Consider the following 26,826-nt stretch of genomic DNA (forward strand, 5'->3'; position numbering starts at 1 on the left):
TGTCAAGTATAACTTGATGTCATTTATTGAAAATACTGGAATGGGGATGCAATTTTTCTTTGTTTATTTAAAGATTGGCACCTGAGCTAACAACTGTTGCCAGTCTTCTTTTTTTTTTTTTCCTGCTTTTTCTCCCCAAATCCCCCCAGCACATAGTTGTATATTTTAGTTGTGGGTCCTTCTTGTCATGGCATGTGGGATGCTGCCTCAGCATGGCCTGATGAGCAGTGCCATATCCACGCCCAGGATCCCAACTGGTAAAACCTCGGGCCGACAAAGCGGAGCGCAAGAACTGAACCACTTGGCCTTGGGGCCGGCCCCAGGGGATGGAATTTTGAGGGAAGGTAGTAAAGATTTGGAGTAACAGTTTTAATGAATGGGGATGGGAGCTGATTAGAGGCACATAGGACTGCTGGTCAGTGTTGTGTGTTCAGCTGACGATGTAGACCACAGCTGTACTAAGCCACAGAAATCAAAACATTAAATGACACAGACTTAACAGTTGTCTGAAAATTGTTGAAGTCGTGGGTATAAGGTGGAAATAAAATCACAAAAAGCTTGGAGAGATCAAGAACGCAATAAGGTAGTAGTGTCAGAGTAAGAAAATTTAAAAACTGAAGGGATAAGAAGCAGTAGTCAAAGATTTTGATATAGACATTTTAGTAAAACTTTTGGTGGAAGAATTATTAAAACAAAAGCTATTCATATTGGCTTTGTAAAGATAGGTGTCTGGGCTTTTGTAAAGCTGCCATCCCTCCCTTTCTCACTGTTTAGTCCCAAAAGAAGCTTCTGTTAATTGTTTGCAGAATGTGACATTGAAATTTATGGTTTCTGAATAAAACAAGGTCTGGAATGTAGCCGGAAGAAAACTGGCTAAAGAGGTGTGAAGCTGAAGTGTTAGATGCTGGTTGTGGGTCCATGCTAGAGTGGATTTACATTGTTCATGCCTAACTTGGTTTTTCCTCAAATCAGAAGGAAGCTAAGAGGCTTTTAATTCTCAGAGTATCCCAGGAATTAGAATCAGTACCAGAATGGACCTAGTAATTAATCTTAGGAATCAGATATGTCTGAATCTAATCTGTTTCAGAAGAGACTTAAGTCCTCAGACTTATCCCTTTGCAGACGTTTTCCCCAGCTGGAAAGAAAGAAAACCAACCTGAGAATGGGAAATGCTAGCTCTTTGCTGACTATTCTGTAAGTTGGCTAGGTTTGATGGTAATCTGTGAAAAGACTCAAGGTTATAGGAAGAGATAAACCCCCTAGGTAGGTAGGTAGGTAGGTTATAGGAAGGGAGAAACTCTATAGGTAGGTAGGTTATAGGAAGAGATAAACCCTATAGGTCGGTCGGTAGGTAGGTAGGTAGGTAGATGACAAATAGGCTTATAAAATGCAAAGTAATGCTCTTTCTAATTAAAATGGGCTGGATACACCCAGTGGGCTACACTGTTGCTGGGGTCTTTGTGAGGATGTGATAGCCTCAGTTGAACTGATTTCTGTTTTCTTTAGGAATAGTTTAGAAACTGAAATTGATATATGATCATGATTTTCCTGTCTTGTTTTCACTTACTTGAAATAAAATGAAAGTGAGTATCTAATTTCTAGGAGACATTAAATTTAGTTCTCATGTATTTGGCAAAGATTGATTCGATGGGGCCGGTCCCGTGCCGAGTGGTTAAGTTCTTGCGCTCTGCTTCTTTGCAGCCCAGGGTTTCACTGGTTCGGATCCTGGGTGCGGACATGGCACTGCTCATGAGGCCATGCTGAGGCAGCATCCCACATGCCACAACTAGAAGGACCCACAACTAAAAATACACAACTATGTACCGGGGGACTTTGGGGAGAAAAAGGAAAAAAAAAAAAATCTTAAAAAAAAAAAAAGATTGATTTGAGTACAAGAAACCGAATAAAATATATTGTCCTTATTATTCACCCTGTTCTCAATTTTTGTCATATAAAAAGAAAAAAAACACCAGATTCTTGCCAACTGGATTATTAAACAAAATGAAATTAATTAACTGCTTGATTGTCTAGACAATAGTTGAATAATAAACAAGAGAAAGGATGGAGTAACAAACTTGCTAAGGAACAAGCTCCAAGCCTCTCTAATCCTTGGGGAGAAAGATGCTCATGGCATTAAAAACAACATAAAAAGCAGAATTCTGCCCTTGTAATCTAAAAAAGCTTACTTTTTTTTTTTTTTTTTGCTATTTTTTCACTTTTTTGTGCTACTATTGAATATTTGCTGAAAAGACCAAAGTGCAACTCAAATATACAAATACATTTGTGCAAATATACTAGGATCTCCGTGTGCCATACTACTGGAAAGGTGGGTGAAGAGTACAGTCATTGTTCAGCTATATATGTCAATGTAACATTTATTTCTTCTTAGTGCTGACAGTAGAGTAAAATTATGGGATGTGAGGAGAGCATCAGGATGTTTGATTACTCTTGATCAGCATAACGGGAAAAAGTCACAAGCTGTTGAATCAGGTAATGAAATATGACAATGATAGTACTTTTATATTGAAAATTTTGAATTGAAAGCAAATAAATGTATATTAAGTTGCAATTTTTATGATTAAAAAAAGCATTTGCAGTAAGTTTCTAAATTTATGTAAACTATAGGCATCTTTCTTCAAGATACAGATTAGTGTGGCATTTCACTCTGCCCCTGGATTTTCAAATGTAGAAACTTTTCTGGATTAACCTACCTCTTTTTTCCCTCCAATGACGCCAACTAATAGAAATTCAGTGCCACGTAGGAGGTTACAGTACATTAAAGGAATAGTAGCATTTTGTGGCTATTGTGACAGAATAAAACTTTCAAGTTGCGTTAAATGTGAGTCAGCTGCAATCCAGGTGACAAAAGTATTCAGTTGCATTTTTACAATAGAATTTAATTTCTGTGTAGGTTAAATTCTGATTCAGAATTAATTCTGGACTAGAAATATATTAGGATGAACTATATGAAACCTATTATTGTTTTAATCTTTTAGATTAAATTAATCTGGCTATTAAGAATTATGCTTTCTCAAACTTGTTCATTTTGAAAGTAATATAAATTTTGATTGAGACTGGAACAGTTATTCTCCCCCTGTCAAAGTGTTTTAAGCAGGAAGTACTAGTATTATTGATTTTTAATAGTCTATGGAATGCTTTTTAGATTAAAAATGGAAAGAGTATATAAGAAGTTTGAGAAGTCTTTAAAATTTTACTGTTAGGCTATGCATTTAATTGAGTTTGATAGCACAGCTTACTCTCTGAGGAAAAATTATATTTGGCAGGATTTTTTTCCTTTGGTTTTCCTTTATTTTTATGGTTCTAATTTATACAGCTTATATTCAAATAATTCAAAGACATGATTAATTTTTAATATAATCATTGTATATATTTTAGGTAATTCAGATAGTTGTCCGTTAATATGTTTAAATAACTATATCATCAAGCATTAAGTGTGTGCTGAATACAAGAAGAGATAAACTGAATTGTATTTTTCATTGCAGCAAACACCGCTCATAATGGGAAAGTTAATGGCTTATGTTTTACGAGTGATGGGCTTCACCTGCTCACTGTTGGTACGGATGATCGAATGAGGCTCTGGAATAGTTCCAATGGAGAAAACACACTAGTAAGAGATTTTAAGTACCTCCAACCTTTTGGATATAAATTAAAGAAATAGATCTGGCTGTTTATGAAGAAATACTTTGAGAAAAACACTTGATGTTCTTTCTGTAGATTTAACTCTGTTTCTTGCCTCTAAATCATGCTGTCTTTTTATAATATTTTTCCATTATGTGAACTAGTAATTCTCAACTGAGGACAACCCACCCCCCACTCCCCCACCACATTCCCTCTACTTAGTGGAGAATCACTACTCTACTGAGCCACTGTGCAAAACGACTGTGTACCATCTCTCTCAGATATATATTGGAAAAGAATAAAAGATTGAGAACAACTGATATAAATTAAAGTTATAAAGTTAAATAGTCAAATTTTATACTATATATGACTTGTAAACAAAATCCAACATGAATGTTATAGTACTAGAACATAATAGTACTTTAATACTGGAATAAATCTGTTTTAAAGGTGCTAGATTCTTGGTGGTAATTAATTTCTAGTACTTTTAAAAAATTTATGTTATGGTCCTTTCCAGGTATACCCATGGTTTAATAACTTTCAGAATAAGCAACCAAAAGTTTATAATTTGGTGATGATAATAATAACTAATATTTTTGAGAGCTTATGTGCCAGATGCTATGCTAATAAAAATTAACATTTAATATATGTGCTGGAGCATATATGGCCTTCTTTAATCATCACATCAACACTATGAAGGTAGTTACTGTTACAATACGCATTTTACACATGAGGAAAATGAGACAAAGTGGTTAGGTAACTTGCCTGAGTGTACAGAGCTAGAAAGCGACAGAGTTTGACTCTAGATTCCACTCTTACCATAATGCTGATTATACCCAGACCCCTTAAAGCATTTATTTAACACCTTAAGGTAGGTATTAATATTAATCATATTCCTTTCTTTAATCATCCTTTCTTTTTTTTTTTTTTTTAAAGATTTTATTTTTTTCCTTTTTTCTCCCCAAAGCCCCCCGGTACACAGTTGTATATTCTTTGTTGTGGGTCCTTCTAGTTGTGGCATGTGGGACTCTGCCTCAACGTGGTTTGATGAGCAGTGCCATGTCCGCGCCCAGCATTCGAACCAACGAAACACTGGGCCGCCTGCAGTGGAGTGCGAGAACTTAACCACTCGGCCACGGGGCCAGCCCCTTTAATCATCCTTTCTAGCTGATTCTCTTTTGGATACTCTAGGTATCACTTTCACTATTAAATACTAATTTTGCTATGAGGTCAAAACTGTTTATACTAGATTACTTTAGAGTTTGCTAATCCCTCATATACTTTTTGAAATGCTTCTCCATCATGTCTGAAACTAGAAACTCGGGCATTGCAAATTTTAATTTAGAATCTTCCATTCATCATATTGTACCATGTCCCTTATCAGGTCACACCTTCCTTTTCTCGTTTTATTCATTTGTTTAATAAGAATTTATTAATTTATTTGCCAGGCAGTATTATACAGCAGTAGACAAAACATAGAAAAGTCCTATCCTCATGGAGCTTACATTCTAGGGAGAGGAAGAAAGACAACCATCAATCAAGAGATGGATGGATGGATGAACAGATGGGTGGATAAAATATATGTTGGATGCAGTAAGTGCTATGAAGAAAATCAAAGCAAGGAAAGGAGCATAGAAAATACTGGGAAGTTGGAGTTGCTGTTTTACATAGGGCAGTCAGGGTAGGTCTCACTCAGAAGATGACATTGGGCCTGAAGGAAGTGAAGGAGTGAGCCATCAGATTTTTGGGAGGGAGAGCATTCCAGGCAGAGGAAGGAAGAAAGTACAAAGACCCTGAGGGAGGAGCATGCTTGGGATATCCAGGGACCCTCTAAGAGGCTCTTGTGTTGGAACAGAGTAAGCCAGAGGGAGAGTAATAGGATAAGGAACAGGTGTTGCCTTCTTAGTATTACCCTTATTAGTTTTAAAAAGATGTATAAGTACACACTTGCAGTATATGTATAATTATTTATAATCTATATATTTTAGTAAAGATTAATTTCTTTTTTTAGATAAAAATGAAATAGAAATTCTCATGTTTTTTTGGTACACCTTTTAATGGATCATCTTGCAGACTCCTTGAGGTGTGTGACCTGCACTCTGGAGACCATTGCCTTAGAGTACAGAACAAATAGCCGCAGGAAAAATTCACACAGAGGCAGCTTTTGGTACAAGATAAGAAAAGAAAGATTTCAAAGTAGCTGTTCTGGTGTTAACTGTTTTAGTTACTGGTATTATCATTCACTCAGTCATCAATGTCCAGAAACTGGGAGTCTATTCTGTATTCTTCCCTGTCCCTTATCCCTGCTATTAACTCAATTACATCCTGTTAATTCTTCCTTCTTAATTTTTTTCATATTTGTCTTCCCTTCCTGCCTCACTCTGGGCCCTCATGATCTCTCTATTTAATTTCTCTAACATCCTTCTAACTTTTTCCAAACTCATCTCCCAGTGAAAGTCTTTTAGTGTTTCCTCAATACTTGCAGGTTATTAAAACTGAATGCCCTTTCCTTTTGTGCCCAAGGCCTTCATAAGCTGTACCTTCTAACTCACCAGCTTTATGTCTTGCTCCCTTCGCATTTTTCCCTGTCCTTAGCCATACTGAACTACTTAAAGGTCTTTAAATAGACCATCCCCTCTTGCCCTTCCATTCTGCTGCATGGACTGCTGCCTTTGCTTTAGAATACCCTTCTTCTGCTTCCTATCCTAGCTCTTTTTAACTCTTCTAGTCCAGCTTAGATGCTTCCAGAGTACCCACTGCTCACTTGTATTACTGTGTACTGTGATCGTCACTTCACTTCATGGAATGAAAGAAAAATAATTTTACAACAACTTGGTACAGTGCTTTTTGATTAGCATAGTCCAGATTCAGTTTCTGTTTCTGTCACTTATTAGCCAAGAGACCTTGATCGAAATACTTAACTTTTTTAAGTGTTTTCTTTTTGTATAATAATGTTGCCTATCTCATAGTATTGTTTTGAGCATTACATGAGATAATGCTTGTAAAACATTTAGCACATCATCTGATACTTACAAGAAATGTTGACAGTCAGTAAATATTATCCATCATTATTGTTATTATGCTGATAGTTGTTTGACAGTAAAATGAGCTGCCTTGTGATGGAATCTCTGCATCACTGTAGGTATTCACTTAGTGACTAGGTGTGTATATTTCCTGGGACATTACAAAGGATTCATAAGATAGAGAATTGGATTTGCCATCATTCTATCCCAAGTCTATGAAATCTTCCTCCTCTAGCAAAATCTTTTCAAATCCTTTAAGACATTATAGCCAAAAGTAGCCTGTTCCTCTACAGTACTTTCATAATGATATATATCACACTATTTACCACACATTGCCTTTTATGGTAAGCATTTATAGTCATAAAACAGGGGCCTGAATCACCCTGCACAGTGTGTGACACATAGTAAGCACTTAGTAAATGGTAGATCCCTCCTTTCCTTAATCTGTTATTAGACCTTCATTCCATAGGCATTGAAAAGATGTTGATAGTTTTGATCCCGCAGGTGATTTGATCACAGTAGTGATTTACAAAAAGTAATAGGACAGTAAGTTGCAGGATGGCTTGAAGGGGGAATACTTAAGGACAAAGAGAAAAGTTAGTGAGCTGATTCAGTATTCATAACTCAGTCAACTTCCTAGTTCACATTTGGGAAGGAATGTGGTATAGTGAAAAGGACATAGGTCTCTGTAGCTAGGTGCTGTGATACATGTGAATAAGATCATCACAATCTAGCAGTTCATAATTTTTCCGGGAGTTACAGAGAATTTCTAGTTGAGAAGATTTGTGTTTTTCTCCATCCTCCCCAATGTCACACTCTGCAGTTTGTTTCACATGTAGGATCAAAAGATACAAATGCAGAAATGTTATACTTTTAAATATATATCTATAGGAATTAAAAATTTAGAGACTTATGCAATACCTTCATGTCCTAGGTGCTCTCATATGCATTATTTCACTTGATTTTACACAATAACTCTGGTAAATGATGTTATTTCTTTTTAACAGATCAGAATAATGAAACTCAGAGGTTAAATCGTTCCTTACTCATAAGAGGCAAGAAAAGCGGGGGTGGAGTGGGTTTCAAAAGCCCAAGTCTACTGACTATAAGTTTATTGTTTTAATATTTCAGTCTACCACCACTGCAGTGGAATAGCTGAATGCATGTGCCTAGTTCCGTCACAGTTAGCCTAAAGGGTGGGTAAGCCAAGTGTAGTATCCACAGATTATCAGCATGTATCCATTTGGGCATCAGTGTTTGTTTATACACACACACACTCACACTCTCCCACTCCCACTCAACCTTTAGAAAAAGAGAAAAAGGCAAATCACTGTCTATTTGAACTCTAGTATTAGCCATAGTGAAGGGAGATTTTGGTGACCTGCATGCTCATAATTCCCAAATGATTAGCTACTGGTTTTACACCTACCCTAAGCTGCTTATGTAAATTATCAGCAGGAAGTAAACCTGACTGTCAATTTCTGTAGCTCAAGGCTTCTCAGACTTTGATGAGCCTACAGATTACCTAGGGATCTTGTTAAAATGAAGATTCTAGTTCATTAGGATTGGGATAAGGCCTGGAATTCTGCATTTCTGACTGCTCAGGTGATGCTGATGTGGTTGGGCTTGCGCCTTGGCGTACATGTGCTGAATTTTAATTTTTGTCCCAAATACATAATTATTTATACAAAGCTGCAATTATAGTATATCCACTATTTGTGTTCTGTGCTTTTTTTATACTTAGCTTTTATCCCTATTTTCTGCATAATTTTCATAAATATGATTTTTAATTGATAGATAAACTGTAGAGTTAATATAACATTATTAGAAATTTACATCTATTCTTAATTATTTTGCCATTCTAGATAATGCTGCATTGAATTCCTCTGAGCATATAGCTTTTCACTGTTTAATTATTTCCCTAAGATAAATCCCCAGGAGTAGTTACTAGGTCAAGGAGTAAGAATACCTTTGCTGTTTAATGGGTAGAGTTTCAGTTGTGCAAGATGAAAAGAATTCTGGAGATGGATGGTGGTGATGGTTGCACAACAGTGTGAATGTACTTAATGTCACTGAACTGTACTTGAATATGGTTAAGATGATAAATTTTATGTTATGTATATTTTGCCACAATTAAAAATGTTTCAAAATAAAAAGAAAGTTATCCCTCCCCCTCCCAAAAAAAGAATATCTTTGTATTTTGTTGCATAATAAGCCACTTGGCCTTTGAGAAGGAATGAACAAATTCAGTGCCACCAACATGTTTACCTACTTGTACCAATATTGAGCATCTTATGGTTTTTTCACATTTTTGCTAAATGATCTATAATGATTCTTTAAGGCAGCCTTAATTTGCATTTTATTTCTATCAACATTGAAATGTGAACATTTGCTCTTGTAGGGTTTTTTTACTATTTGTATTTCACTCTTACGTGACATGTACATTTATGTCCTTGGCCCTTGTTTCCATTAAGACACTGATCATTTTCTTTAGATTTAATAGAGCCCTGTCTATAGTATAATATTTTAAGTAAATATTTCTTCCAGTCTTTATTGTCTTTTTAATTCAGATTTAAGCAGTGAGTAACTTTATGATTTTACATCCTACAGGTGAACTATGGAAAAGTTTGTAATGACAGTAGAAAAGGATTGAAATTCACTGTCTCCTGTGGCTGCAGTTCAGAATTTGTTTTTGTACCATATGGTAGCACCATTGCTGTTTATACAATTTACTCAGGAGAACAGATAACTATGCTTAAGGGACATTATAAAAGTGTTGACTGCTGTGTATTTCAGTCTAATTTCCAGGTAAGAAGGATACTTAAGGGAATTTAAAATGCTCAGGTAGCTAGCTTGCCAGACTAGTCATATATAAAACAGCAAATTGCAATTTCATTCTGAGGAATTATACTTTGAATCCACATTTGAGCTAGCGTTTATTTAATAGAGGATAATACTGAATAGATGTTTAGATGACATAGGATGTATGCATGAATCAATATACTACTGTGCAACTTTCCTGGGATAAATTCTTTTTTTGCATATGGGCTCCATTTATTTAGCAGTTGAAAATCTGTGGCAAATTAATTTCTTGAAAACAATATTTTGGGGAAAAAATGGAATATATGTGTCTAATCTCAAAACGTAGTTTGTGTATCTCGATTTATGTTTGTATAAGTCTGTCTAAAATTTTTTTGTTTCCTTATTTTCTTGCAATGGCTAATAAGTTTGCTTTTGAGTTGATACAACTTACATAATTTCTTAAATACCTCTGGCTTTTGTTTGTTTAACATCCTGACCTTTCTCTTTAATCTCACCAATGGAGCAGACGGTTTTTTCAGAAAGCATTTGGACAGACTACTTCATGTGCTCTTTTAAATAAGTCTCTAATATAGCAAGACTGTTGATATTTTCCCTGGTTTCTAGGTAAGGAAAATGAGGCTCATGAAAGTTAAAAACTGATAGAATGAAAATTAGGGATTATTAGAGCTAGGAGGGACTTGAACTGTCACCTGGTGAAGCTCTTACTTATTCATTCATTAATACTGATTAGTTAATTTGTCTGACACCAAGCGGTAAGATATACAGAGCTGATTTTTCAGCCAGCACACATCAGTATGGCAATATCCATTATTGAAACATTCCAATACACATCCTACCGTTGGTTACGTAATTGTTGCACCAAGCCCCCTGAGTGACCTCCAGCTTCACCTCAACCTAGCAACTAACGGGGATCTTCAGGTCCCTGCTCTTCAGGACCCTGCTCCCCACTCTACAGCGAGTATCTCTTTTTTTTTTTTTTTCTGAGTTCATAATAGTTTACATCAATGTGAGCTTTCAGTTGTACAATATTACTTGACTGTCACCACATAAGTGCTCCCCTTCACCCCCTTTGCCCACCCCCCACCCCTCTTCCTCTGGTAACCACTGAACTGTTTTCTTTGTCCATCTATTTGTTTATATGCCGCATATGAGTGAAATCGTCTGGTGTTTGTCTTTCTCAGACTGGCTTATTTCACTTAGCATAATTCCTTCCAGGTCCTTCCATGTTATTGCAAATGGGATGAATGTGTCTTTTTTTATGGCTGAGTAGTATTCCATTGTCTACATATACCACATCTTCTTTATCCAATCATCAGTTGATGGGGCACTTGGATTGTTTCCATGTCTTGGCTATTGTGAATAGTGCTGCAACAAAAATAGGAGTGCATGTGCTACCTTGGATTGTTGATTTCAGATTGTTTGGGTAGATGCCCAGTAGTGGGATAGCTGCATCATATGGTAGCTCTATTTTTAGTTTTTTGAGGAATCTCCATACTGATTTCCATAGTAGCTGCACCAGTTTGCATTCCCACCAGCAGTGTATGAGGGTTCCCTTTTCTCCACACCCTCTCCAACATTTGTTATTTTTAGTCTTAGTGATTAGAGCCATTTTAACAGACATAAGGTGGTATCTTAGTGTAGTTTTGATTTGCATTTCCCTGATGATTAGTGATGTTGAACATCTTTTCATGTGTTTATTGGCCATCTGTATAGCTTGTTTGGAAAAATGTCTTCATATCCTCTGCCCATTTTTTGATCGGATTGTTGGGTTTTTTATTGTTCAATTGTGTGAGTTCTTTATATATTATGGAGATTAACCCCTTGTCAGATAGATGATTTGCAAATATTTTCTCCCAGTTGGTGGGTGGTCTCTTTGTTTTGATTCTAGTTTCTTTTGCCTTGCAGAAGCTCTTTAGTCCAGTGAACTCTCACTTGTTTATTTTTTCTTTTCTTTCCCTTGTGAAGACATCGTATTTGAAAAGATCCTTTTTAGTTCGACGTCATAGAGTATACTGCCGATATTATCCTCCAGGAGTTGTATAATTTCAGGATGTATCTTCAAGTCTTTGATCCATTTTGAGTTGATTTTTGTGCATGGTGTAAGGGAATGGTCTACCTTCATTCTTTTGCATGTGGCTGTCCAGTTTTCCCAACACCATTTATTGAAGAGACTATCTTTTCTCCATTGTGTGTTCTTAGCTGTCTGTAGATGCGTGGCTTTATTTCTGGGCTTTCAGTTCTGTTCCATTGATCTGTGTGCCTGTTTTTGTACCAGTACCATGCCATTTTGATCACTATGGCTCTGTAGTACATTTTGAAGTCAGGGATTGTGATATCTCCAGCTTTGTTCTTTTTTCTCAGGATTGCCTTGGCAATTTGGGGTCTTTGGTTACCCCAGATGAATTTTAGGATTCTTTGCTCTATTTCCATGAAGAATGTCATTGGGATTCTGATTGGGATTGCATTGAATCTGTAGATTGCTTTGGGTAGTATGGACATTTTAACTCTGTTTATTCTTCCAGTCCATGAGCAAGGAATCTCTTTCCATCTCTTTATGTCATTATCAGTTTCTTTCAGTAATGTCTTATAGTTTTCATTGTATAAGTCCTTCACCTCCTTGGTTAAATTTATTCCTAGGTACTTTATTCTTTTAGTTGTGATTGCAAATGGAATTGTATCCTTGAGTTCCCTTTTGTAGGTTCATTATTGGAGTATAGAAAAGCAACTGATTTTTGTAAGTTGATTCTGTACCCTGCAACTTTACTGTAGTTGTTAATTATTTCTGTTAGTTTTCTGAGGGATTTTTTGGAGTTTTCTATATATAAGATCATGTCATCTGCAAACAGTGCAAGTTGCACTTGTTCACTCCCTATTTGGATTCCCTTTATTCCTTTCTCTTACCTAATTTTTCTGGCCAAAACCTCCAGTACTGTGTTGAGTAAGAGTGGTGATAGTGGGCATCCTTGTCTTCTTCCTGTTCTCAGGGGGATGGTGTTCAGGTTTTGCCCACTGAGTATAATGTTGGCTGTGGGTTTGTCATATATGTATAGCCAGTATCTCTTGATTGGTCAATGTCTTGATGTACCACTTGTAAAATATTTTTCATGTTACTTCTAGGAGAAAAGCTAAAGCACCTGAGACATGACATGACTTACCTCAAACCTACAAGTAGTTATTGACAGAGCATAATTATCCATTGGAAGAGATTCTTAGAATACTCTTTTCTTGTCTGGAGTCACTTAAAGACACAGCCAAGATTTTTTTTTCAGTTATTTTAGTGAGGTCATAATGGCTTATAACATTGTGTAATTTAAGGTGTACATTATTATTTATCACTTTCTGTATGCACTGCATCATGCTCACCAACAATAGTCTAATTTTTATCCATCACCACGTATATGTGCCCCTTTACTCCTTTTACCCACTTCCCAAACTGTTTCTGCTCTGGTAGCCACTAATCTGTTCTCTTTGTCCATGTGTTTATCTTCCACTTATGAGTGAAATTATGCAGTGTTTATCTTTGTCTGGCTTATTTCACTTAACATAACACCCTCAAAGTCCATCCATGTTGTTGAAAATGGGATGATTTTGTCTTTTTTTTTGGCTGAGTAGTATTCCATTGTATATATATAAATACCACATCTTCTTTATCCATTCTTTGATAGGCGCTCAGTTGATATGAGTTGCTTCCACATCTTGGGTATTGTGAATAATGTTCCAATGAACATAAGGGTGCATAAATCTCTTTGAATTGTTGATTTTAAGTTCTTTGCATAAATACCCAGTAGTAGGATAGCTGGATTCTGTAGTATTTCTGTTTTTAATTTTTTGAGAAATCTGCATACTGTTTTCCATAGTGGCTGCACCATTTTGCACTCCCATCAGCAGTGTATGAGGGTTCCCTTTTCTCCACATCCTCTCCAACATTTGTTATTTTTTGTCTTGGTGATTAGAGCCATTCTGATGGATGTAAGGTGATATCTCACTGTAGTTTTGGTTTGTATTTCCCTAACGATTAGTGATGTTGAACATCTTTTCATGTGCCTATTGGCTATCTGTATATCTTCTTTGGAAAAAATGTCTGTTCATATCCTTTGCCCATTTTTTGATCAGGTTGTTTGTTTTGTTGTTGAGTTGTATGAGTTCTTTATATATTTTAGAAATTAACTGTTTGTCGGATATATGATTTGCAAATGTTTTCTCCCAGATGGTGGGTTGTCTTTTCGTTTTGTTCATGATTTCCTTTGCCTTGCAGAGGCTCTTTAGTCTGATGTAGTCCCCTTTGTTTATTTTTTTCTTTTGTTTCCCATGCCTGAGTAGACATGGTATTCGAAAAGATGTTGCTAAGACCTGTGTCAAGGAGTGTATTGCCTCTGTTTTCTTCCAGGAGTTTTATGGTTTCAGGTCTTACATTCAAGTCTTTAATCCATTTTGAGTTAATTTTTGTGTATGGTCTAAGATAATGGTCTACTTTCATTCTTTTGCATTGACTATTCCCAACACTATTTATTGACTTTCCTTTCTCCATTATATGTTCTTGGCTTCTTTGTCAAAGATCAGCTGTCCATAGATGTGTGGTTTTATTTCTGGGCTTTCAATTCCGTTCTCTTGATCTGTGTGTCTGTTTTTGTGCCAGTACCATGCTGTTTTGATTGTTACAGCTTTGTAGTATATTTTGAAGTCAGAGATTGTGATGCCTCCGGCTTTGTTCTTTTTTCTCAGGATTGCTTTAGCTATTTGAGGTCTTTTGTTGTTCCATATAAATTTTAGGATTCTTTGTTCTATTTCTGTGAAGAATGTCATTTGGATTCTGATTGAGATTACACTGAATCTGTAGATTGCTTTAGGTAGTATGGATATTTTAACTGTGTTTATTCTTCCAGTCCATCTGCATGGAATATCTTTCCATCTCTTTGTCATCTTCGGTTTCTTTCAATAATGTCTTACAGTATTGAGTGTATAGTTCCTTCACCTCCTTGGTTAAATTTACTCCTAGATATTTTATTCTTTTCAATGAGACTATAAATGAGATTGTATTCTTGAGTTCTCTTTCTGCCAGTTCATTATTAGTGTATAGAAATGCAACTGATTTTTGAAAATTGATTTTGTACCCTATAATTTAGCTGTAGTTGTTGATTATTTCTAATATTTTTCTGGTGGATTCTTTAGGGTTTTCTACGTATGGGATCATGTCATCCGCAAACAGTGAGAGTTTCACTTCTTCCTTTCCATTTTGGATAACTTTTACTTCTTTTTCTTGCCCAATTATTCTGGCCAAAAGCTCCAGTACTATGTTGAATAGGAGTGCTGAGAGTGGGCACCCTTGTCTTGTTCCTGTTCTCAGAGGCATGGCTTTCAGTTTTTCCCCACTGAGTTTGATGTTGGCTGTGGGTTTGTCATGTATGGCCTTTATTATGTTGAGGTTATTTCATTGTATACCCATTTTATTGAGAGTTTTTATCATAAATGGATGTTGGATCTTCTCAAATGCTTTCTTTGCATCTGTTGAGATGATCATGTGGTTTTTATTCCTCATTTTGTTAATGTGGTATATTACATTGATTGATTTACAGATGTTGAACCATCCGTGTTCCTGTTATAAATCCCACTTGATAATGGTGTATGATCCTTTTAGTCTGTTGCTGTATTCAGTTTGCCAATATTTTGTTGAAGATTTTTGCATCTATGTTCATCAGTGATATTGGCTTGTAATTTTCCTTCTTTGTGTTGTCCTTGTGTGGTTTTAGAATCAGGCTGATGTTGGCTTCATAGAATGAATTAGGAAGTGTTCCATCTTCTTCAGTTTTTTGGACTAGTTTGAGAATGATAGATATTAAATCTTTGAATGTTTGGTAGAATTCTCCAGAGAAGCCATCTGGTCCTGGACTTCTGTTTTTTGGGAGGTTGTTGATTACTATTTAAAACTCTTTATTTCTGAGTGGCATATTCAAATTCTCTATTTCTTGTTTCATTTTTGGGAGGTTGTATGAGTCTAAGAATTTACCCGTTTCTTCCAGGTTATCCAAATTGTAGGCATATAGTTTTTCATATTATTCTCTTATAATCCTTTGTATTGCTGTGGTATCCATTGTACCCATTGTAATTTCTTCTCTTCCATTTCTAATTTTATTTATTTGAGCCTTCTCTCTTTTTTTCTTAGTGAGTCTAGCTAAGGGTTTGTCAGTTTTGTTTATCTTCTCAAAGAACCAGCTCTTTGTTTCATTGATCCTTTCTACTCTTTTGTTGGTCTCTATTTCATTTATTTCTGCTCTAATTTTCATTATTTCCTTCCTTCTGCTGACTTTGGGCTTTGTCCTTTTTCTAATTCTGTTAGGTGTAGCTTAAGATTACTTATTTGAGATTTTTCTTGCTTGTTGAGGTGCACCTGTATTGCTAAGAATTTCCCTCTTAGAATCACTTTTGCTGCCTCCCATAAGTGTTGGTTTGATGTATTTTCATTTTTGTTTATCTTCAAGTATTTTTTGATTTCTCCTTTGATTTCTTCATTGATCCAGTGGTTGTTCAGTAGCATGTTGTTTAGTCACCACATATTTGTGACCTTCCCAACTTTTTTCTTGTAGTTCATTTCTAGTTTCATGGCATTGTGGTTGGGAAAGATGCTTGATATGATTTCAATCTTCTTAAATTTATTGAGACTTGCCTTGTTTCCCAGCATGTTCTCTATCTGTTCCATGTGCACTTGAGAAGAACGTGTATTCTGTTTTTGGATTGAATGTTCTATATATCTATATCTATTAAGTTCATCCGGTCTGGTTTTTCATTTAATTCCACTATTTCCTTATCCATTGATGTAAGTGGGATGTTGTAGTCCTCTGCTATTATTGTGTTGCTGTTAATTTCTACCTTTAAGTGTGTGTAATAAATGCTTTATATACTTGAGTGGTCCTGTGTTAGATGCATATATATTCGTAAGTGTTATGTCCTCTTGGTGGAATGTCCCTTTTGTCATTATATACTGCCCCTCTTTGTCTCTCATTGCCTTTTTATCTTGAAGTCTGCTTTGTCTGGTATGGCAACACCTGCTTTGTTTTGTTTGGCATTTGCTTGGAGTATCATGTTCCATCCCTTCACTCTGAGCCTGTGTTTGTCTTTAGAGCTGAGGTGTGTTTCCTGGAGGCAGCAAATTGTTGGGTCTTATTTTTTTCATCCATTCAGACATTCTCTGTCTTTTGATTGGAGAATTCAATCCGTTTACATGTAGAGTGATTATTGATATATGAGGGCTTAATACTGCCATTTTATCTCTTGTTTTCCAGTTCTATATTTCCCTTGTTTCTCTTCCCTTGTGTTTCTGATTGCCATTTCAGTTTGGTGGTTTTCTTTGATAGTTTTTTCAGTTTTCTCTTTCTTTATGATTTGTCTCTCTTCTGATTTTTTGTTTAGTGGTTATTATGAGGTTTGTATAAAAGATCTCATAGATGAGATAGTCCATTTTCTGATGGCCTATTACTTCTTTAGCCTAAGCAGTTTCCCTCCCTTTCCTCTTCCTCTTCTAAGTTATTGGTGTCACAAGTTATTCTGTTTTGTCTTGTGAGTTTGTGATTAAAATAAAGTGTTTATAGTTATATTTGATGCTTTCCTGCCCCTTATGTTTTATGTTGTAATTAAGTGTTTGGTAATCTGTTCTGATAGCTGCAATTTTCTGATTTTGTCTATTTATCTCCTTGCTCAAGGCTTTGTAAATCTTTCCTGTTTTGTTTCAGGTATGTGGAACTTCTTGATCATTTCTTGTAGGGGAGGTCTAGTAGCGATGAAGTCCCTCAGCTTTTGTTTATCTGGGAAAGCTTTTATTTCTCCATTGTATCTGAATTATAGTTTCCTGGATAGAATATTCCTGGCTGAAAGTTTTTGTGTTTCAGTATTTTGAATATATCATTCCAGTCTCTCTTAGCCTGTACATTTTCTGCTGAGAAATCTTCTGAAAGGCTGACAGGGGTTCTTTTGTAGATTATTCTCTTCTGCCTTGCTGCCCTTAATGTTTTTTCTTTGTCATTGACTTTTGTCCCTTGCTACCCTTAATGTTTTTTATTTGTCATTGGCTTTTGCCAGTTTTACTATCATATGCCTTGGAGATAGTCTTTTTGCATTGATGTAATTAGGAGCTCTGTAGGCTTCATATACTTGTAAGTCCAGTTTCTTCCCCAAGTTTGGGAAGTTCTCAGCTGTTATTTCTTTGAACAAGCTGTCTGCTCCTTTCTCCCTCTCTTCTTCCTCTGGAATACCTATAATGCTTACATTGCATTTCCTAATTGAGTCAGAGATTTCTCCAAGACTTTCTTCATTTTTTTAAGTCTTAGTTCTCTCCCCTCCTCCACCTGAAGCATTTCTATATAATTTTTTTACCCATTTTATCTATTTAAATCTATATTTCTGTCCTCTAAATTGCTAATTATGTCCTCCAGAATGTCAGCTCTGTTTTTTAAGTTTTCTAGATTGTTTTTTAATCTCATTCATTGTGTTCTTCATCTCCAGAATTTGTTTGGTGTGGGGTTTTTTTAGAGTTTCAATCTCTTTGGTGAAGTCTTCCTTCTGCTCATTAATTTTACTCCTGAGTTCATTCAACTGTCTTTCTGAGTTTTCTTGTAACTCATTGAGTTTATGAGAAATATTTTGAATTCTCTGTCATTTAGATTGTAAATTTCTGTTACTTCAGGATTGGTTTCTGGAGACTTGTCATTTTCCTTTTGCTTTGAAGTGTTAATATAGTTCTTCATCGTTTGATGAAGTGATCCTGTCCTGGTGCACAGTGGTAGTATCAGGTCACAGATTCCACCTGCCACCTGCCACCTCTTGGGGGAGACAGGAGCTGTCTGTTCTGAAACTGCTGTATCTGCTGGAAGTTGTTCTGATAGGGCTTGTCTGCATTTGCTTGCTGGCCACAGCCATTTGGCAGGTCACACAAGCACACATAGGTGCTCTGTGGTGGAACTGCTGCCTTGGCCGGGGACTGCCCAAGCTGGTGCACTAGGCAGGAGGGGAGGGGTGCTTTCTTTCACACATGTGCACCTACTCTCTTCTCACAGGTGGTTTGCCTGGACTGCTGTGCTTGGTGAGGGTGCCCATGCAGTGGCTGAGCCATGCCACTAGGTGTAGAATCGGGGGCCGGGTTGCAACTCCAAAAGCATTCACACGCAGGCCTGTCTGCTCCCCCATGTCCTCTTAGAGCCACACACTGGCTGCTGTGTGAAGACCTGCAACCTAGATCACTGCCACTGTGGAGGGGGAGGGGAACTGCTCACCTTATTGCACTGCTTACTGGGGATCCAGTACCCCCACCTTCAGATGTATGACTGTGTGGATCTCTCAGACATCCTATTGTACTTTGTAGGGTATCCTCTGTTGGTTAATGAATGTCTGTTTCATCATAATTTAGAGGGGAGAGACTAAGGGAACAGCTCAATCCGCCACAATGCTGGCATCACTCAAGATTTTAACCCAAGTATTCTGACTACAAATTATTGCTTTCCACCAAATCAGAGCTGCCTAACAGGTGTGCTTAGAATGGATTAAAACTGTGCCAAGATGTTGATTCTCCTCAGTCCCTGGGATAGCTGGGACGAGACTGGGACAGCAAGATACCTGGGGCCCTTTGCCTCCTGATAAATATGATTTTTTATGTTCTGTGTACTCAGAAAGATTTGAATCACTGCAGTATATCAGAAAAGTTGCACCTGTCATCCTGTTCCATCTATTACAATTTCCAAAAAGGAAAATAACTATAAATCTCAAAAGAGGGTAGTACTTTTGCATCCATTTAGCAGCAGAACACTTTTCCAAATTAAATATTACATAAAACTCACTATCTGAAAATAAAATTGATATTTATAGTAATTCTATCATAAATATAAAAATCTGACAAGATACACCCAACATAAAAGTAAATAATGATAATAATGGGTTATAACTCAGGGACTAAAATAGGGATCCATGCATCCATTCTGTTATAAGTAAGTAAATTAATAAATTGAAAGTCTGATGAGGAATGGGCTATTTACATAGTCTCAAAGTACCACCCTATATATTATGTTAAGCAAAATAAGCCAGAGAGAGAAAGACAAACACCATATGATTTCACTCATATGTGTAAGATAAACTAACACACAGACAAAGAGAACAGTTTAGTGCTCACCAGAGGGGAATGGTTTTAGGGAGTGACAAAAGGGCTGAAGTGGCATATTTATACAGTGACTAACAAATAAGAATGTACAATTGAAATTTCACAATGTTATAAATTATTATGACCTCAATTAAAAATAAAAAACAGTACCACCCTACAAAGTATTAATTACAAAGGTAAAATGAGTAATTTTACCTTGAAGAAGCCTGGCAGATACCATCTTAATCAAATGATCAAAGTTAATATCCCAGTATGGGACATCACTTTCTGTGATATTCCTGGCAAAGATGCATCATGTGAATTTAGCCATGAGCAAACATAAGACAAACAAAGTTTGAGGGACATTCTACAAAATAACTAATGTGTATCTTTAAAGTTGTCAAGGTCAGGAAAGCCAAGGAGAGACTGAACTGTCCAGGTTGAAGGAAAGTAAAGAGAGACGTGACAACTAAATACAGCATGTGATTTTGAGCTGCACTCTTTTGCTAAAAGTTCAGCCATATGCAAACCAGCATATCCATAAAGACACTGCATAGGCTGCGTCAGCCCAAGCTTCCCCCTATAAAATAAACTTCTCAGCAAGCATGGCACATGTTAAAGTTCTCCTGTTGAATGACAGCCAGTTAGGCAGCTGTGAGCTAAATCAAACTTTCTGTGAACTTTTGACCTATATTAGCTAGAAACTCATATGGTTTCTTCACTGAAGTCTTTATTAAAGCTCAGTTATTGACAGAGAAGGACAAACTTTATTTCTTGCATTTTTTTTCTTCTCTATTCTGACACTTGAAATAAATGGATACTATGATTGATAAAAACCACTAAGTTGTTGAATGTTTTTGTAAAAATTTTTACGTGTTAGCAAGCTGTGACATACTCTAATACTATTTTTAAATACAAAACAAAGCTTTACTACATCTTAAACAAACAATCCAACAAAAAGTACATCAGCCCAGTCTCTTTGGAGATTAGAAATAGAATTCATCTGTTTGATCTAACTTAAGAATCAATTATTTTACAAATTGATGTAGTTCATTTCTGATTGGTCCCAGCTTTAACCTGATCCACAATCACCCCTTGCTTTCTGTGTTATAGGAACTTTATAGTGGCAGCAGAGACTGCAATATTCTTGCTTGGGTACCATCCTTATATGAAGCGGTTCCTGAGGATGATGAGGTAAATATTATTTGTACAAATTGTACAGATTTGTACAAATATGATTTCTAAATCATAAAGGAAAAAGTTTTATTTGCTTTATATGGGAGAGACATTTAAATCATTTCTTGCTATTTTTTGATTGTAAAAATAATTTGCCTGTTATAACACATTTGGAAAGTTCAGAAAAATATTAAAAGAAGATAAATTTCTAAAGTTGAATTAATCATTATTAGCATTTTGATTTACTTCATCCTTGCTTTTTTCCTGCACCTATGTTTTTTCTAAAAATAGTTAATATGACATACTAACATACATACGACATATCAACATACATACATTGGACAGCTTGGACATACAACTTGGCATCCTGCTTTTCTCACTTAGTGTTGTACAATAAGCCTTTTTCCATGTCATGAATAACTATTTGTAAATACTGTTTCTAATAAAGCATTCTGTCATGTATATACCACAATTTACTTAAATATGTACCTATTTGGAGACATTTCTTTTGATCATTATAAACAAATCAAGGTAAATATCTCTCCATAAATTGTTTATATTTTTGATTACTTCTTTGGATAGATACCTAAAAGTAGATTTATCTCTTGAGTTATCATTTATGACATTTTTAAGGCTCTTTATTCACACTGTCAAATTTTGCCAATTTACACTCCTATCAGCAGTACATTAATGCCTATCTTAGAACATAAATTGGTACAAATATTACAGTGTGACTAAGAGCCTTAAAAGTGTGGTAGGTAAACAAAGATTAATAAGACATGATCCTGGTCTTAAGTAGTAGCTTCTGTATTTTTTTACTTTTATGTTAAGCTGTGTAAAGCTGATATCTTTCCCACCAAAGGTTATTTTACTAAGCACTGTTAATCATCCCCATTTATCTAAATTACTAGGATATAAAAGGTCTAATGTCTAAACGCCGATATTTATATATATAATTTTTTGAAGTTGGAAATATAAGTAATGTAGTTAGGAACACCTTAAGTTAATCTTACCTAAGTCATACTAAAAACAAAGCATCTTAAATCGAGATGGAAGTAAGTTATTGCTAGAGTAAGTTTGAAATTCTAAAAACATTTTTCATTTATTTAGTTCATTTATGAAAACAAGACTTTGTCCAAAACCACATGGAAATGATTTTTATGGGGGTAGTTGATAGCATTTAGCAGCTATTAACAAAATATGTTTCATACCTAAATTTGCAACTGCTATGGTTTACTGCGGTGTCAAGTCTGTGAATTATTTTCTTTTGGCTCTAATCCAAATGAAAAAGAAGAAACACACAATGATAAATCTTCATACAGCTGGCCAAACACTGTATGAATACTTCCAGATTTCATCACATGTCTAATTCGGTTTATTATGGCTTTGATTAGTTTTAGTGTACAGCAACTTTAAATGATTATTCTTCTGTGGAAAGCTTAATATGGTCAAATAGTTTGGTTCAGCCATTTATTTTGCAGTATTATTTAATTACTGTGTCCTGCTGTTTGGGAATTACCGTATATATTAAATCAAAGTTATAACACTATAGGCCATGTTAGGAAGTATAACAATCATTAACCAAATGAAAACAATAAAAATAAATTAAAAGTAAATCTATGATTTATGTATGGAAAAGGATATTAGAAGAAAACTAAATTGCTTAATTTATGTAGACAGTATGTGACGCTGATGGTCTATTTATTTTCTTATTATGTAGTTATAGTACTAGTTTAACTCTTCATCTAGAAGAATTTTTGCATATGAGAAATTAAGCTAAACAAGTAGAAAATCAAATAAAGATACACAAAAAACAAGTTAACTTTATTTTGTTTTAGAACTATAAAACCTTATCCTTTAAAATATACTGTTTATATGCTTTTACTTTAAGATAGCCATCATTCTCATATTAATACAAAATGTTATGTGCTAAGATTATTTTCATAAAACCTTAGATTGAAAGATTTCTGTGAATGTAGGTAGAACATGAGTATGATCATGATGTAGATCCCAGTACAGAAAACTGTCTACACAAGACCCTACTCCTTACATGTACATTTACTGTTTAACTCATTTAAAATCTCAGCTGTCAAATAAATGACTGCTGCAGTTTCCCAGACAGGCAACATAACACAGTTCAGAACAAAACAAAACACACACGTACATACACACACACTTAGTCTTTAGTTCCAGGTTAACTAAATAATAATAATAATACTGGTAACAGGGTTTCATTAGTGATCTCAGACAAGTTTATGATATCTCCAAATATCAGAATCATCAAAGCAAATTGTTCTTAGGTTTCTTTTCAAATCTGCCCTTGAGATGAGATTTACTTCCCCGTCAACAAGGTATAATCCCTTAGGGGTATTTCTTCTGATATCCAAGATAGAGGAGGAATTTAGTGCTACCATAAGAAACTGAAGGACATTGGGTGATAGGGACAGGTTTTATGGTCTTTAAGCATAAGTCCTATTACATAATTGGCAGGCTGTTTTATTATATTCTGAGGAACCTGCCTTCCTTTTGTCCCCTCTTCCTAAAACTTGCTCATGGTCAAGGCAAGCCTGTGTAACTCCTAATCACTTTTCCCTGCCTGAGATCTATAAGGCAGCTACATTACAGTTTAAATCTGACCTCTCGTCAAGAGTCTTACTTTATTTTGACAGTCACACAATACATAAAAGTTTTATTTACCACTCTTATAGACATATAATCACTTGCTGACACAACCCTATTTTTTACCTATAGAGACTTTTCAGTTATTGCGAGTTAAGAAATTTAAAATTTATCAAGATGTGTGCATGGCAGATGTTAAGTTTGGCTTTGTTCTTCTTTCCCATTATTTGGACCTGGACTAGATCCCCTCTAAACTCATGCTTCCCTGTCTCCATAACATTCGCAACTGTCTGTCAGCAAAACAGGCAGCCTGGTGAGGTAGAGATGGCTATGTTCAAGGAGAGAAAGGATGTCCACTAGGAGGAGATGTTGTAGAGAAAACTGAAGTAACAGATAGTGGTTACACTTTATCAGTGGGTCTCAAACAGTAGTATGTGTACCGCATCCATGTACATTTTTACTGCAGCTTATAACTACGAGTATATTTTATTTGTGACTTTTCTAGCAATAAAATATACTTCTGATAATACTGTAATGCATTCATATTGTTATCCTTTACTACTATGCACAGTAAAATTTATGTGCAAATGTATTTAAATTTTCACATGATTATTTTTCTTTGCTTACCATAGCAGCAGTAAGTTACGATAAAATATCATTTTGCTTCTCTGTTGAGTCTTCAGTGAAATCAAAATATTTAATAGGTTACATATTGGGCTTCTATAGTGGAATTAGAAGGTATGACCTTTGTGTGGCTTATCCACCCAGAGACATTTTGCGTAGATATGTAAGGAGGAGTTAAAGGCTCTAAGATAGAGTAGGGAAGAGGAATCGCCACCCCCACAGACACAATACGTCTGTGAGTAAACTCTCACTAAATAACCTAACTTAGTAGCAAAATTATAAACCCCAAAAGATAGGAAATTCACTAAACATTTGGATGAAAGAATAACTAAACAGACTTCAGTATGCTACTCTTAAATCAGTGGACTGCTGTTGGAAATAAACGAATAGTTAGCTGAGGTTTGGTAACAGTTTTTATCTGGACATTTGAAGTATGATGGAATTTTGTTTGTACAACTAAGTGACAATAGCCAGCATTAGGTTTAGTAACAGTGACGGTTTTTACTATGTATAGTAGCCAGCATTAGGTTTAGTAACGGACTCTGATCCATAGCTTTAAAAGCTATAAAGGATACCTAAATTAATATATTGTTTTTCAACTATCCTGCCTGACACTTGGGGAATTTACTGGAAACACCCACTTTTTCTACTGTTACTGTTTGAATTATAAGATTCCAAGTCATAATGTTCATCAAAAAGGAAACGAACGTTTTCAGATATACAATAGGGGTTACCCTTAACATAAAATATTGCTGTATGTTGTAAAAGGCAATAAATCTAAGATAACTTAAGGGTAGGCCTGGCGCTAATACATATTGGGTTTGGGGTCTGAACAAACTTGTAGCTAACGTAAAAGCTGCAGAGTAAGAAGCAAACCTGGCTCATAATGCCCAGATACTCAAAAAAATGAGACCATCTTAAAGACCTTCAGTCATCTGCCAGAGAATAAGAAGGTAGCCGTTCAAAAACTTTCCCCAAAAAGTGAATTGATTTGAAATACCACAGATAATTAAAATTCCTCTAGTTGATGATTACCTTTACTAGGTTTAGCTCTAAAGTTGTAAGAATACTGTTTTAAATAAACACCATCCAAATGCATGTTATCTTTCCAAGAAATCTCCCAGGGAACCTATATGCTAATGGAAACCATGTTACCATTCTGACACATTTTCTATGTTCTTCTGAACTACTTTGCTAGTAGTTAAATAAATAAAAAATAAATAAATAAGTAAACCTCACTAAATAACCCACATTACTTTTTGCACTAAAAAGGTATTACTCAGTTTGATGAATACCTCATTTCCCAGATATAGATATTTGCTTATTTATAAAACCCAGGTCCATTCAAACAATAAAAAGTTGCCAACAATATTTTGGGCTGTCAGGTTAGACTATAGACCTGAGTCCAGTCTTAGCCACATGGATGTTAATGTGCCACCTTCTCCAGGTAATTCCAAAGAGTTGTCGAAATTCCTTAAGTAACAGCAGCATCATAGTGTGTGTGTGTGTGTGTGTGTGTGTGTGTGTGTTATGTGTGTATACACATATATACATATATGTATAAATATATATAAAATGTTTGTGTGTGTTTGTGAGATAACTACTTTGAAGGCCACAGATAATTTAAAGTCTGGTATGTCTATTTAAAATGAAGTTACATTATTTTATATTGTATGTTGGGTGTTTCTTACATTACTTTTGTTTCAAAATTAACAATTCTATAGTTTCTTTCAAAATAATCCAGTTGCTTTTCATCTGATATATTTCATAACTATATTGTGAGCCTAAAATTATAAAATAGAATAATTGAATCTTCCCTTTTTTCCCCTTTTTTTAAGACTACAACCAAATCACAGTTAAATCCAGCATTTGAAGATGCCTGGAGCAGCAGTGATGAAGATGGATGAATATCAATCCTTAGTACTTTTGTGTCTCTATTGATGAAGCTTTTGAAATGGGACTTTTTTTAACTCTCCAGTGACAGCTAAATTAGCCTTGAATTTGGATGATTTTTTTCCCCATGTTTTAAAGTGAGGTAGTATTTGCATGACTATATAGTTGACTTCTCTACAGTTGTCAAAACATGTCTCCTTGATCCCAGGTGCCATGGCCTGGGGCAACCCCTATTGCCACAGTATAAGGAGACAGGTCACAGCACCCCATGTGGGACCTTCAGCAGATTGTGTGAACCATAAATGCAGTCTCAGAGGACGGGCAAGTGGAGGTTTCAGCACTGACTTTCTCCTAATGGGCTGTACACGGTTCATTTTCACTCTCAAGGATGATTTTACTGAAGATGATTACATCAAAAATAGTAGTTGAAAATTTAGTATCAGAATTTTTTAGTTCTTATTCATGTATTCAATTTTTGTAATGATTTCATTTAGTTGACCATTGTCTAGATATATGTTAAATATTTTTGGACTCAAACCAAAAAGGACTCAATCCAGAAGTTTTTAACTTGAGGAAAATCCCATGTTTCCTTTATTTGAATGTGTCATATGGCAGCTTGTACTCATGCTTGAACTTCCTTTCTATGAATCTCCTTAAGAGTTAACTAAGTCCTATTTCATTCAATGAAGCAGAAAATGTCCTGGCAGGGAATCTGGCTTAAACATGAAATGTTGTCATAAAATTGTTATCTTATTGTCTAGTCTTCTTCTGTCCTAATCTACAAGTGATTATCATGAAGCTAATCTTATATTCCCTTTCTTGATTATTATCAGCAGGAGACTAGTAAGAGAAATTTCTGGAGCTTGAATACCAAGTATACAGTTGTTGAGTTTTTTAAGTGTGTAAATTTTA

General features: G+C 35.5%; 1 protein-coding gene across 4 annotated transcripts in view; it reads left to right on the plus strand.

Moving 5' to 3' along the window:
* ERCC8 (ERCC excision repair 8, CSA ubiquitin ligase complex subunit) overlaps positions 1-26,656 on the plus strand; it is a 64,968-nt gene extending 38,312 nt beyond the window's left edge. For 3 of the 4 annotated variants that reach the window (XM_023625634.2, XM_070246241.1, XM_070246240.1), the window contains 5 exons: positions 2,390-2,490; positions 3,504-3,628; positions 9,273-9,470; positions 20,716-20,796; positions 25,860-26,656. In XM_023625634.2, the coding sequence (XP_023481402.1) occupies positions 2,390-2,490; positions 3,504-3,628; positions 9,273-9,470; positions 20,716-20,796; positions 25,860-25,928 (574 nt within the window). In that variant the 3' untranslated portion in view covers positions 25,929-26,656. The remainder of the gene's footprint in view (positions 1-2,389; positions 2,491-3,503; positions 3,629-9,272; positions 9,471-20,715; positions 20,797-25,859) is intronic. The other variant, XM_023625636.2, reaches the window with a different exon arrangement.
* The last annotated feature ends 170 nt before the right edge of the window (positions 26,657-26,826 follow it).

The sequence above is a fragment of the Equus caballus genome, chromosome 21, assembly GCF_041296265.1.
Source record: "Equus caballus isolate H_3958 breed thoroughbred chromosome 21, TB-T2T, whole genome shotgun sequence".
NCBI lineage: Eukaryota > Metazoa > Chordata > Mammalia > Perissodactyla > Equidae > Equus > Equus caballus.